Source organism: Euprymna scolopes, chromosome 19 (genome assembly GCF_053919585.1).
Source record: "Euprymna scolopes isolate OS-2025 chromosome 19, ASM5391958v1, whole genome shotgun sequence".
Taxonomy (NCBI): domain Eukaryota; kingdom Metazoa; phylum Mollusca; class Cephalopoda; order Sepiida; family Sepiolidae; genus Euprymna; species Euprymna scolopes.
Genome location: NC_136500.1, coordinates 75,873,162 through 75,888,909, shown reverse-complemented (window position 1 = coordinate 75,888,909; position 15,748 = coordinate 75,873,162). Strand labels below are relative to the sequence as shown.

General features: G+C 34.7%; 1 protein-coding gene across 6 annotated transcripts in view; it reads left to right on the top strand.

Annotated features, from left to right (window-relative positions):
- The window catches only part of LOC145239760 (GTPase KRas-like), a 195,053-nt gene that overhangs the window by 23,528 nt on the left and 155,777 nt on the right, over positions 1-15,748 (top strand). For 3 of the 6 annotated variants that reach the window (XM_080103190.1, XM_080103187.1, XM_080103189.1), the window contains exon 2: positions 6,641-6,724. In XM_080103190.1, coding sequence (XP_079959316.1) covers positions 6,694-6,724 — 31 coding nt within the window. In that variant the 5' untranslated portion in view covers positions 6,641-6,693. Of the gene's footprint in view, positions 1-5,489; positions 5,641-5,744; positions 5,923-6,640; positions 6,725-15,748 lie in introns of those variants that run through there. The other 3 variants (XM_080103188.1, XM_080103186.1, XM_080103185.1) reach the window with 3 other exon arrangements.

Below are 15,748 nucleotides of genomic sequence, written 5' to 3'. Positions count from 1 at the left end.
TAGTCCGGTTAAAATATTATTCTATTACTAAAAACTTGATGTACAGCCATTCTTTTCTCTAAATCATCTGTATTTAGTTTATTTTAAAAGTTAACTTTGGCATTTTGGGGAGGGGTTAACAACAACAACAAAAAAATGTCTATTAATGTTACCTAGCATATATATTCCCTAATTAATAATAAACTTTTTATTAGTTTAGGAGTGAATTTTATATATATATATATATGAGAGAGAGAGAGAGACATATACACACACACATATATATAATATATATATATATATAGAGAGAGAGAGACATATATATATAGAGACATATACACACACACACACATATATATATATATAGATATATGTATATGTATGTATGTATTTTAAAAAGCCCCCCCCCTCTTTGGGTAGAGCACTGTCGTAAATAATCTCACTCGCTACTTAATTTGCCTGAAACATGCAGAGCTCTTGGTTTGTTTAGACATTTGGACAGATTAGTTGCGGGCATCGCTCCCGTGGTCAAGCGGTAGAACTGCCGACAGTCAACACGACTGTTCCAGGTTCGATCCTCAGCTTGAGAGAGGTGCTAGTCTAGCAGCACTGATTAGTTGTGATACAATGAAACAGGACTGTATGTCGATGACTACAAATATATATATATAATATAATATATATATATATATATTATATATATGTGTGTGTATGTGTATTAAATAGTAAAGTTTACAAAAAAGAAATGTCCATGTTGCAGTTTAGGAGTAAATCCTATACACGTAACATAACTTTAGAGATATATATTTTACTCTATATAAATGGAGATATATATTGGGAAGAGGGGGGGAATCCTTCAAATAATAGCTGTTATCAAGAAACTCTTTTTGAAATAACTATGAATGGCCATAATTCTCATCCTTATCATGGAACTAAATCCTGGCACCTTTAGAAGTATTGTCTGATAGAACCAATAGCTTTTATTTTTCGATTTAATTGGGAAAATGCAGTCTTAGAAATGTTTATATATTTGTATGCCATTGTTGTTCCAATGACTACCGAACACCCATTAACTCTTATTTCTGAGTGGCCTTCAGTCGTTGATCATGAGTTGACTCCCCCCCTCGTAAAAAAATATGTATAGGATTCCCTCCTAAACTAATTAACCGAGCATTATGAATGTGGAAACACAACTGCTTAGCAAATGTAGGCTATATTTATTTTAATTTAATTTATGCAAAACGGGTGGAACCAATCTCTGATTTTTTGTAAAATTTTAACGCAATATGTGTTGGACATCAATAATAAATATTCGGGGGGGGGGGACAACCTTCTATTTGAAACTTCAGATATTCCAGATTTGTATAAAACTAAATCCATAATCTTTAGACATCAATTAAGCAAAAAAATTTCTGAATTTCAATTTCTTGTTAAGCCTTAAGCTTTGGATATTTTCAAGAATCATGTAATGAATTTGGATCAAAATTAGAATATAAGGATTCAAGACACAAGGTTTAGTAGCATTACATTTTGATTTTAATTTTCGGATAGGATACAAAACTTCTCTTCGAGGTGGATGGAGGTAATTTGATATTTTTCTAGTTTCCTTATATCCATAATTTTGCAGCTAGCATTTTTTAACACAGAAATGTAAGAATTATGTAAGATTGAAATTAACTGAAAAGGTGATAATGTCCTGACCTCTAGTAGGTTAGGATTAGCGGTGATAAGATGTGAACTTTTCGAGGCGGAAAGTGAAGGTGACCTTCAAAATGATCCCACTTGTAATTGGTTATAGAACTGATGACTTTCACGCCTCAATATGCGGATCCCTCTATTGCCTCGGTCGAAATGAATAATTCTCTCATTTAAGAAGTGTCTTGTTTTATATAATCCTGTAAGGAAGTTGATGAAACTACTCTTCAACACGACCTGCATATAATCTTAAAAGATTTCCAGTGGTGAGGGCTTCTTTAGGGACTGTGGAGTTGCCTCTTAGTTACCATTGCTCTAAAGTTCACTTTGGCCCAGAATGGTAATACTTAACGCATCTGATAACAGATCAGGCTGTCTGCAGATACTGGTTTCTTGACCTAAAATGCACCAAATATTGATGTTATTTCTTTTTTGTCTTTCCTTTTCCAAAACTCAATCATGTTTTGCAAAGTCAAAAACAAAAGCATTTACTTCTACAAATCAACATAACCAAACCTCATGAATAAATATTTGAAGATATAAAGAACTTGAAGCATAAAACTTTTTGTAAAATTACTGCATTTGGCATTAAATAATCTGAACAGGGTTGGTGTGCCATAAAACAACCATACCAAACCTCTTTAACACTACAATAAACACAGCCAATTCTCAACTCTAGTGTTCTTTCTCAGATGTCAAAAATTCAACAACTCAATTCGTCCATAAAGTAACTGTTCTCTTCATATGCAAATGAATACCACCTATAAACAATCTAACTAGTCTCATGTTTTCTTTTTTTTTTCTACTGAAAACCAAATGGCCAGTGTACAAAACAGAACACACACTTCAAAGCTGGTAACTCTTCATTTTTTTTCTCCATTGTTACAGTAGGTAACCTGTAATCCTCTTTTCTAGTTTAAACGACATTTTGATAAGCTCTTAGATGGTGGATGCGATGATTCTGAATCGAGTTTGAGCTTTGAACTCTCCTGGAAAAAGTGGGTAACACTCAACTGGACCTGAATAAAGGTCGCAAAAACATGGGACAACCTGCACCGATAGAGCTATATACAGGACACTCGGTGACCCTGTGGCGCCGACGTGTAAACTATTGCACACATCCTCACAAAACGCTGACCTGAGAGATGCTTTGGACACTGTCTGACGATGGATCTCAAGATTAAATGAAATGCTATGATGAGCTGTGGTGGATGTGATGATCCTGAACATGGTTTGAGCACTAGAAGTGGCTCTCCAACCAACCTTGTCCCTGCCATAAAAGGGTTAGGTTTTTAACATGTAATTTGAAAATTAAGGAAGTGTTAAAAGCATAGGTTACAAACAAGAAAACTAGAAGAAACAAAACTTACTTTGCTGCAATAAGCAAATCCATCTCACTAAGAAAAAAAGTGAGCCTACCAATTATCTGTATTCTCATTGGTTAAAAAGAAAACAGATTATGTAATGCCTGAAATCTAGTGACTTAGAAGAAAGTTGAAGACTGAAGCAGAAGTCTGATTGTGAGCTGCATCACTTTTGACTGAGGCAACAAGTAAATTATGTTTGTATTAATTTTGTGAAATTGAGATTTTATGATCAAACTAAGAATCACTGAACATGGTTCCTTCTGATACAAAGATTCCATACATTGTTCTATAAACAGGATCATCAAAGAAAAATGGTTTAATGGATGTTAAAGGAACAATTTACATGGAATTTAGCCAACTATTGATGAGACTGTATAGGACATACACATATTATTCATGAACATTTGTTAGAAAGTAGAGAGGCTCCAATATGTTAAGAATCTTGCACAGTTAAACATATGAATGGATTGTCACAATCGCGAACAAAGCCAAAGAAAATACAATTAATGTAAAAGCCCAATCCAAATCTGAGCAACATTTTAAATAAAATATTAAACAAACTATTTAAATAAAATAGTTATCTCCTCTACATGAGTCTATCAGAAAACTTCATTCAATATTAAATGATCCATTGATGTGTGATAAATCAGACCAAACTGTGATAAGCTCTTAAGACTGAATTCACTTCAAATCTCAAATGGAAGATGTGTATCCAGTTTATTGCTAAGGTTGCAGAAAAAATTGATTCTACCACTCCAGGAAGTACCAAACTTTAGATGCAATCCTCTAGGTATATAATTCATAGACATCTTAAGGTGTAGGAGTGCCATCTACATCCGCATGTGTCATTGTTTGGCAATAGAGAGGATGGGCAACATCCAGGTATCTACAGTATGCATGATGCAAATTGACTACCATCCTCCCAGCAAGACCATTACACTTCTTCTGAACCCATACTTTGCATTGGGAGCATTTAATGGATCTAAAAGAAAAAAAACCCATCTCAAACTGGAAAGTTTGCAAACAGAAAAAAAATACATGTATCTATATAGAATAAAGGAAAAGAAACATTTCATAATGTAAATAGTGAATGATTTCTTTCCAAATTCATTTCAGACCGAGGTGGGTTAACTCAGTTGGTATTTTTCTCCTTTCTTTAAACACTTGAGATGGTTTAGTTTAGCAGTTTTTAAATATTTAACTTTTGCATGACACAATGAAACTAGAATGCCTACTAAACACTATCCTAGAGTGTCTATGGTTTCTCTGTACAAGGATTTTTCAAGACAACCTTGCATGAAGATACTTTCACTATAAATAAACCTTGACTAAATATTCAAAATCGCAAAGTATTCACAGCCCAAATAAGATCCCCTCATTATGGCTAACCCACACTGGTTTTCGAGAAATGGTGCATCATCTCAGTGATGTTACCTCAAGTAGCAGCACTAAGCTAGATACTCCATTAGACTAGATGAATTCTTGTCTTGGAATCCGGTAAGACCAAGTGGCCACAAGAAAGATATACTATAACATACTTAAATAGTCAATTGGGAAGAGCAAAATTATACTCAACTTCTTTACTAACTCAGTGTTTGAGATGTAAAGGAGAACTTAATGAAATATCTATGTATCCCGTATAGAGATCAAGTGTTAGTTACTAGGAAGGGGCTTCTTGATTTCTGAGAACTTTAACTAAAGTAAAATGAAACAAAAAAAAAAGTATAATTTTTGTGTGTGTGTGTGAGAGAGAGAGAGACTTCTGTATACGGTGTGTTCTCTACCAAACTACTGTCAATTTTTTATCTGCAGGCTTGAAACTTGATATATACGGTATTCGGACCTGTGGAACAAATTCGATTTAGTTTTAAGCCAGTAAAAATAGCTAATAAGGGGTCAAAATTGAAAAATTTGAACTTAGCATGTATAAGTCAACTTAGTTTGCCTCTATGCATGTGCAAATATACATTTATATGTTACACTCAAAATTTTTAAAACTTTGATATCCATCTGTTATTAGATCATATGGTAATGAATACCACTGGAGAGATGAATGTTTAGGTTTCGATTCTAGCTGATAGTACCCAAGTTATATATGTGTGTATTTTTTGAAATTATTACTATATATTGAGTACAATATAATAATAATAATAATAATAATAAAGAGAATTTGCTCTATAATAATTTATGCAGATTCTATATTATATTTAAGCATATTTTATGATCAGGCAACACAGGGTGGAGTGCTTGTGTGTGTGTATGTGTGTGTGTGTATATATATATATATATATATATATATATATATATATACACGCACAAATACATTCGTCTTTATTATAGTGTGGGGGGATTAATTTTAAAGTTATTTTAAACTCCTCCACCCTAAATAGATTCCACTTGTTAAATCGTGGACGTCCATGTTCATAATCATTCAGTGGATGACCCATCCTGTTGATCGTTTGACTTCTGTTGATGGTAACGCTCTTTATTGAAATACAAGTCTTCCTAATTACAGGTGCATTTAGACACTCCCACTGAACTGTAAGCACAGGTGTAACTAGCGGGTGCACTTCCAGGCTTTAAAAAAGTTAAACTACAGGTAAACTTGATGAATATAAAAGAACATAGATGCACAATCTATCACCAAAGTAGATTTGGTATCTGTCTGAAACTGAAACTATACCATTACTCTTTCAATGCTTGCTAGTCTATTTCAGACTAATATTAGGTAGTAGAGTATCTGTTATGTTTTCATCAGACCATCCTTCCGGGTATTGACTTCTTTGAAGGATGGAGGAATAGTATATGCTTGTTCGTCATATATACTAGCAAAATATGTGACCGGAGAGTACAAAGTAAATGATTGTTACATTCACGACAGGTGAATTATGCTTTTATAGTGTTTGCACTAATATTCATATAAAAGTATAAAATTACATCATGATTTATATAAGAAAATTTTAAATTATTATTTTTGATGACCGAAAGTATTTTAAAAAAAAAAAAAAAAAAAATTGACTTTTTATATATTTTATATTTCTTTTTAATTCGCTTCAAGCAGCAGGGTTTGTGTCGCTTGATATTTACTTTTTTGTTTCTCCATAACCTTTAAAATTATTTAATTTGGGACATTTTTTTTTTGGGGGGGGGGTATATTTTATATATATATATTAGTGGCCTGGCAAGACCACAGAGGAGACTACCGAAGCATCAAAATTGAAGCTGTCATGATCTTCTGTAATGATGTATATTACACAAATAACTATACATTGATCTTTATACAGTGAAACTTGTTACAGCTGTTGTAATCTTTAATCTTATCAGTTGCATCTTTTGGAATTGGGGAACCCTCTAGTTGAATTTGAGAATCTTTTAAAGGTTTCCGAGTTTGAAAAGATGCACTTAAAGGTCATTCTTACACAGGCCATAATGTTATGAATATAACTGCCAAATAAGATGAACCCCCCCCCCCCCAAAAAAAAACAAGTAGTCAGAATAATCCAAATATCAGTTATGCTTTCATTAAAACTGATCAAGACTTTAAACCTTATTATATGGTGTTACAATATTTATAATATCCTTCTCTATTTTATTAACAGGTTTTTCCCTGTGGAAATTACACTTCAGCAGCGTTAGCAGTCATAGGAGCCTGATGACTGAGTATAAGCTGGTTGTGGTTGGAGGTAAGTAGCAATTAAAATACAAAAAAAAAAAAAAAAAGGAAAAAACTTTAGGTTGACCAGACAGTTCAATTGGTTTTCTTTAAAATTCAGACTCCTGAAATATTTAAGGTTTGACTTCAGTCCAAACTAAAATGTGTTGACTATATGTGAAATCGACAATCGGCATCAGCCTATGAAAATCATTCCAACATTCTTATTTCCTTTTAAGTTCTCTGCCCAGATAGATCTGGTTCCTACTTGGAGCATAACTCTATAGATTTTTTTTATGGTATTCCCTTGTTCCCAGAATCTTCTAAAATTCACATGGAATTTGTTTCTACTGCTTCAGTAATTCCTTTCATCACATTCGTCTTTCCTGTTCACATTGTTGCTATATTTGTCACGGTCCTGCATAAGAACTCATTTGCAAACCCACTACAATGCATTTTAATTCAGTTGTGATGCATGGTAATCTATAAACATTGTTAATTCACTGTTTAATTATATATTGTCAGCCCATTTTTGTTTACACATCTAAAAGCACTGTATGCTTTCCTGGACTTCCTTTGTTACTACTACCCTCTCTTTCAGAGCCATATATTTGCTAGGTAATAGATTCCCACAGTTCAGCTAATTTCACCCCCCCCCCCAGGTCAGCTTTACCTATGCTGACCTTTCGCCTTTCCCGCCTCCTGTTAGTGTTATTCTTGAAGCATTTGTGCACTTGTTAGCCTTAGTTGATCCTCAACTAAAATATATACTAGTTGATCTACCTGTTCTAACATACATTGTGAAATGTCTTGCATTGTTACTTTCAATAGCAAAATAAAATCTCTACATACGTGCAGGGTCTTTATATCTATTTGTTTTTTATAGTTGCCTATTGCCGCCATTTCAGAAATAAGTTTCTTTTCGTGAAAAAAAGTAACATAAGGAGACTTCACTGAGAGTTTTAAGTTTTATTCAGCGAGAATCCATTCTGTAGATAGACTAATGTTCCAATAACTAATTATGTACTTAACCTTCTAATATATTCAAATGGGTGACCCATGTGAACAAAGACATTAAAGTAACATCCACTTTAGATTACAAGTTTTCTGTTATTGGCAGTGTCTCATTCACATAGCTTCCACAAGGAGACTGATTTGAAAATTTTTGTTTCTCTCAGCTCGAAAACCTGACATTATCGTTCCACTCTGTTTTGTCTATCATTTAGTGTGACCCTTATCAAAATCCTTACTAGTTAACTTAGTTGCTGCTAACATAGGGTCTCTAACATGTCATTTAAAATTTTCTGAAAAGAGATTGCTCTTTTTTTTTTAAAAAAAATTATTTAAAAAAAGCAAGAAAAAGAACATCTTGGATTCGAATGTAATTCTTGAGACTTTTTTGTGTATGCAGATTTTAGCATCTTTTGAGAGTGTACAACCTGAAACATTGCAACGAGAGAAAGGTGTGTTTTTTTTCTTCATATTCAATTTAATGACCATTTTGTACTGAATGACTTTTAGAAATTGTCTTCCAAACAAACCCATCTCTGCCCAGGTCTTTATTTAACCATCTTTCTCCCAAGTCCAGTCTTATCACTTCCTCTATTTTCCTTGATCCTCATCTAACTGACCATGCTGCTTCAACTATTCTACATTTACTAACCCAAGAACTCTCATCTATTTTTTTAATGTGGCCATACTATCAAAGTTTCCTTTTCTGTATACATTTCTTTGTACTGTCCTGATTTAATCTACCTCTGAAGTCATCAGATCTAAGTCTGTTTTTAAGACTCGCATTACACATCCATCATATCATTATTCTGTCATTTTTCTGTGCTGCTGTGTTATTAGAGTGAGATTCGAAAATTGAAATATTGAATTTCAAGTAAAACCAATTGTCATGTTGCAGCAATGAACATATCCAAAAATTACAAAAAATGATAGGGTAGAAAATTAATTAGTAATAAAGTTTTCAACGAAAAATAGCTAAAATTGAGTTTTGCAAAAACAAGTAAACTGAACAGTTTGAATTGTAACAAGGGACATAATTTTCTGAAAACTTGAAAAAAAAAAAAACTTAGACCAATTTATCAAAACTCAATTTTTGCTAATTGTCTTCAAAAACTGTTTTCATTAATAATTAATTTTCTACCTTTATCGTTTTTCGCAATTTTTGGATATGTTCAGTATTGCGATATGACAGTTAAGTAGGTACCATTCATTTTACTTATTTCGTTCTAATAACAAAGAAGCACCCATTTTTCTCTTTATAACAGATGTTCTGGACTCTCACTAATTTAGATTTACTTACAGACATCACATCCTTGATAGATTATGGTGGTCATGGGTTGAATTGATATCTGTCATTAATTTCATTTTGTGGGATGTTTTCCCTGCATCTCTGTAAGAGACTTTATTCATTGGTCTATCTTGCTGTTATTTAGCCAAAGCTGTAAGTTTGAATAGTGAAAGAGTGGCAGCTTGGATCAACGAGTTACATCAGTAAGGCATACGTGACAAAATCATGCAAGCAAAGTAGATGAGAAAAGTGGTCACACCCTATTAAGAGTAGGGGTGGGTGCATGGCATAGGCATCTAGTATTCTGTCGCATACAATAACTCGTGTGTTAAAGTGTTTAATCTCTCTTCTTTATTTCCTTGTGACAGTTCTATGCTTTTAATAAACTTTAAATAAAATGATTTTTTTTCACTCCCGACAAGGCATATTGTCACTGGGAATGTAAAGGGCTTATTTGGAATAATGTCTAACAGGGAACTGTGGGGAGTTGACCACTGAGAAGTTTGTTCACATTACATTTAAACTTCAGTGGGTTAGTACAGTCAGAAGCAGGAAATGGTGAGGGAATTCCAAAGTCTAGCAGTCGGAGGGAAGATAAAGCTTTTCTGCATCTGGGAACCTCAACAGTGAAGGGGTAAGATTTTGCTGCTTGTCAGGTTAGTCGGAAGTATGTATGTTGAGGGAGCACAAGTGCTAGGAGTTAATCAGAGCACATTTAATTAAAATACTTGTAAAACTGGCACAGGGATGTGACATTGCGGCAATGGGACAGAGGTTAACTGATAGTGCAAGACCTTTTTTTTGGACCCTATCTAAGAGGGAGAGCTTAGTGATAGATACACCGAACCTGAGATGTTGAGACGAACCTGGGTTTATGGCGAAAGGTTTTGTAACAAGTTTAAAATATTTCAGTGATATTCACAGATTGAATACTCATCTATTAAATAGGTAATTTGGTATCTGTCTGAATCCGAAACAATACTATTCATTTCTTCATATCTTATGAATCCAATGAGTCTATTGTTGACATTGGTTTTCCTGATATCTTTCAAATCAGAATTCTTTTTAGAAAGACAGTGGATATTTACAGGAGGAATTGCATGAAGGTTGCCAACATCCTAAGTGAAAGTGTTTCTGTGGAACAAGCTGGATTAGCACACACAGGTCACCTGTCTTATGTTTATTTATTTATTTTTTTTTTTTAATAACAATAAACAAATTTGCATTATCTGGATTACCATTTTCATCTTGAATGTTATTCTAATAATATTTCGGCCAATGTAACCTCTGACTTATTCAGGTGTATCTTGTCGAATTTAGGAATCTGTATGGAGCCCTTTATTTAATCCATGTGGTTAGCATGCTCCTGTTCTGTCAGGTAGACTGGGTAAAATCATAAGCAATTTGCAATTGTATTAATATCACCCACACTGAGGATTGAGCCTGGTATCTCCAGCAGGGTGCTATTTGGAACTGAATTTTACTTTGTACTTTATCTGTTATATAAATTAGTTAAGCTTGTGACTGACATAGCATATACATTAGCAGTATATATAAGATGATTCGTCTGTTATGCAAAGTTGACTTAATTTTAAGTAGAATGTTTTGATTTCATCATTACTATAGAACAGAACTTACATCCAGGGGTCAATTGTTCTGTTATCATTGCATGTGGTTTTAAGCAGGTTGTACTGAAGTATTTGCTAAAGGCAACTTCAGAGTTACAGATTTTGCAGTAAGGCCTTATCGTTCTCTCATGTGCAACATCTGGTATTTCCAAATGGTCACCCATTTGACATTGTTTAACTTTGGTGATCTGATGGAGTCAACCAGTGTGTCAGCGTGATCATGCCATATATTATACATGAATATATAACTTAAGATTTTAAATCTTGAAAAGAGTATTGAAAAAATGCACTTTCAAGATTTAAGAAAATTGACCACGCCCTATCTGCTTATCCTTCAGCTAATATTCATGTCTGGAGACCTCAATGTTCACAGTGTGGAATGGTTAACTCACTCAAACAAGACCGATGATGAGGAGAGGTTCTGTCATGATTTCTCCATTGCTTTTGACCTCACTCAGATTGTTCATGAACACCCCCCCCCCTTGTTCCCGATACTGACGGCCAGTATGCAAGTCTCCTAGACCTTTTTTTTCACAACTTGCCCTGAACTGTGTTCAGCTTCTGTTCTGTCTCCACTTGGATCTTCCGACCATTGAGTTGTATCAGTTAAGATAAAAATGAAATACCTCTATACTCTATGGCTGACTGGGATAGCTTCCGTACATTTATATCACATCTACCTCTGCATTCCATGTTTAAAAAGGATGTGTCCTCTATAGTATCAGACCTGACAGAATGGTTAATTGTAGGTATAGACCGTTTCGTACGTGGTTCTCTCCGGAATGTGTTGCTGCCATTGTGCATAGAAATCACTTTTTCCATCGCTTCCAACGTAATAGATCTACTGAGACTAAAGCCGCTTTCAGAACTGCCAGTAACCATTGTAAAAAAGTAATAAAGAACGCAAGAGAGTTGTATGCTCAGTCCGACAAGTCCAAAGTAGCTGAGCAGTGGCTTGGTTCCCACCAGTTTTGGCAAATAGCAAACAGAACCCTGAACAGAAGCGTGTGCTCTATCCCAACTTTCATAAATGGACCTGGGGTAATTTCGTCAGCATCAGAGAAAGCCAAACTCTTTGCCAAGAACTTTGCAGCTAATTCTAACCTTTGCGACCAATGCTGCCAACCTCCAATATTTCCTCCTGCATCAGAAAACATGCTATGTGATATACATATATCTGTACATGATGTTGCCAAGCTAATCAAAAACCTTGATTCCAGTAAAGCAACTGGCCCTGACGGTATTTCAATTATAGGACTCAAAAGACTTCAACCAGAACGTGCGCCCATCCTTACAAAACTGTTTAAACGTTGTCTTAAAAGGAATTGCTTCCCGTCACCCTGGAAAATCTCATCAGTATGCCCTATATTTAAGAATTCAGGTGATCGTTCATCTCCCTCACAGTACAGGCCAATAAGTCTCCTGTGCATCATGAGTAAGTTGCTGGAATCTGTGTTAAATAGAGAAGTAATCAACAATCTTAGCAAAAATAACCTTCTTAGTGACACACAATATGGTTTCCGTTCTGCTAGATCTACAGCAGATGTGCTTACAGTTATATCTCATAGGATTAGCGAATCTCTCGACGGAAGCTACCTTTCTAGGGTAATTGCTCTTGACATATCAAAGCCCTTTGATAGAGTATGGCATAAAGGTTTACTTCAAGATCTCCAACTACGGTATAGCTGGAAATGCCTTCTCAATTATTAAATCATTTCTCTCTGATAGGTTCATAAGTGTAGTGGTTGATGGGCAGAAATCAGAAGCTCTTAGTATTAATGCTGGAGTCTCTCAGGGGTCCATCCTGGGCCCAACTCTCTTCCTGATCTATATTAATGATCTTCCAAATCACAGCCTTACATCATTCGTAGACATCTATGCTAGCACATCTAAGACCGTAAACGACTAAGTTCTCTCTGATTCTCTCTCCTCTGATCTTGAGCAAGTGATACAATGGAGAAAGAGGTGGCTTGTTACTTTTAATGTATCTAAAACCAAGCTTTTATCTTTACATCATCAACGCTCTGATCCCCATCTGGCATCAATTGAAATGAATGGCTCTCGTCTTGGGGAGGCCTCATGTTTTGACAAGCTTCTGGGCTTGACCTTTACGCCTGATCTTAAATGGAACACTTACATTAAATCCGCTGACAAGGCCGCTGGAAAAATGGTGGGATCCTTCTATCGATCCAGTAGATATCTCACTACTGATGCAATTCTCTATCTACATAAGAGCCAGGTACGTCCAAGGATGGAGTACTGTTGCCACATCTGGGCAGGAGCTGCTAGAAAGGACTTATCCTGCCTTGATAGAGTTCAAAATAGACTTCGTAGCCTTGTTGGGGATGTCCTTTTCTCTTCTCTGCAACCTTTTTTCACAGGAGAGATGTTGCGAGTTTGTCTCTGCTTTATCGTTATTTTCATGGCAGGTGCTCGGCTGAGCTCCATTCTATGGTCCCCCCTCGCCAAACGTTCACAAGAAACACCCGTCTAGCAGAAAACACTATCACTAGTTTCCCCCACTCTTTATCTGTACCTAAACCTAAGCGTAGATTCCATGAGCAAAGCTTCTTTCTTAGAACTGCACGCCTATGGAATTGTCTTCCGCTTTTCTGCTTTCCAGCTGACTTCAATATAGTTGTCTTCAAGTCTAACGTAAACAAGCTTTTGATGAGCTGTTCCATATAAGTTAACAAATTTACCGAATCTCCATTACTAATAGTTACTATATTGTCCAATTTCTACTGTACCCTTTTTCAACCCTTATCCTCGAGTGGCCTCTTGGCCTTGATAAGTGGTGATGCCTATGTAAAAAAAAAAAAATAAGGTGTGTGTGTGTGTTTTTGAGCTGTGTTGGTAATATAGATTTTTGTTTGTTTTAACGATTATTTTTATTTTTCACTGTTCAGAAATGTTTTTGTAAAACTAGAAAAATGCTTCCTAGAGCAAGAGGATTATGTCTGTTAACCTGATTGTATATATATTTTTTATATTAAGCTTAATTTTGTCTGGTCGAAAGGTAAGCAAGATGAACAGCAACTAAAATACAAAGGTGTTTGGGGGTTCATGCCCCCAATCTATTATATGGAGATCTGCATTATTTTAGCTTTCACCAAATATTATCCAAATTTGATATTTTGATCAGCATGAATTATATATTTCATAAGAAATGGAAGTTTGTTTGTTTTTGTTTAGAGTATGCTGTTGGGAAGTTACAACTAACCTAATATATATGTATATATTAGTGGCCTGGCAAAGCCACAAGGGAGACAATTGAAGCAGCAAAGCTGAAGCTAACCTGCAGGACGCTATATACACACACACACACACACACACACACACAAATGTAGGCAAATTGGGCATATTTTATTGTTTTGAAAATATAGGTTCATTTTTATCAATTGTCATAAAATTTTAACCATAGAATAGTATTATAATCTTAAAAAAGCCTGCAAATTTTCACGTAGTTTCGTCTTATAGAACCAAAGACATGAGCATTTTAATATTCACTTTGGTTAGCAGTATAGATATATCCATATATAGATATTCCACCTTTTGGGGCAATTTTATAAGTTTCAAATCTCAGATTTTCACAAATGATCAGAATTAAACAAATGAAGGCTTGTTGTAAAGGTAATGGCCTGAATTGTGTAGTGAGCTATGTGACATTTCCTCATAAGGTCGCACATTAAGGGAATCCTCCATCATCTAGAGCCTATTTTTGGCACTTTTTTACAGCCATAAAATGTTTCAATCATAGTCATTTGTTTTTCTAGTTTTGCATATGAATTAAAAAAAAAAAAAAAAAAAAAAAAAAAAACTGATATTTCCACAAAACCCCTAGCCTTGATGGAAGGAAGACTAAAACTTGCTGCTGTGGTTTCAATTGATGTGAAATAACAGCAAGGGGAGATTTGATTCCAAATATTTCTCATATGTTATATTTCACTTCTTTTGGAAATTGGTTACGATTATGAATATCTCCAGTATCAAATAATCCTTGTACACTGTGAAACTTAATGTATGAAAACCAAAGAGGGGAGATATAACATGAAATTAAGTCTCCCCCTTGCTGTTATTTCAGATCATTTGAAACCATAGCAGCAAGTTTTAGTCTCCTCTCCATCAAGGCCAGCGGTTTGGGGGAAATATATAATAGGAAGTAAATAAAATTAATAAATTGATTTATAAGATCATTTATATGTTCAAAGAAATCAAGACCATAACAACCTGGAATAGAATACGCTTGTTCCAGACACTATATAAAATTTTATTTAAAATCTGGTTTTAATTCCTATGGTTTACCCTACTTTATAGGGTTAGCTATATAATTAATTACCCAGTGTTGTGGCTTCCAACCATTATTTTTTTATATACAAATAGCTGTCATTAGTGATAATACAAAGTTATTTGTAAAAATAAATAGAGCACTCTTGAGTGCTCGTTATATAAACAGTAAGATTTCATACTAGAATTCAATTTCACCCTCCGTCATTTAGAACTGAATTTTACTTAGTACGTTATCCGTTATGTCACAGCACCCATGGCATAACAGATAAGGTATTAAATAAAATTCAGTTCTAAGCGACATACTTTCTGAGGCAATCTTCTGTGTGGGTGATTACTAGTAATACAACTGCAAATTACTTAGGACATCCACTTAGTCATGGCTGATGGAAGGAGAGCATACTATCCCCATGGATTAAATTAAGGATTCTGTTTGAAATTCCGGACAGATTTCAAGAGTTTGACATGATCACGGCCATCTAGAAAAGGTGGTGACATGATACACCTGAAGAAGGTTGGAAGTTACATCGACTGAAACGTGAGAATAACACTCCCTATGAGAACAGTAGTCCAAATAATATGAATAATACAAACGGATCAATACTGAGAAGAAATGCCTCTTTCATAAAAATAATTGCCAGATATTAAAACTAATGTTACTTTTTGAAATATGTTTAATTGGGATTATTTGGATCACTATTCTCATCTTGAGTGTTATTTTCACAATGTTTCTGTCGATGTAATATCTGACTTTCTTCGTATGTATTGCGTTGAGCTCTGGAATCTGTATGGAATTTTGAACAGAATCCTTTAATTTATGGGGGTAATATGCTTTCATTAT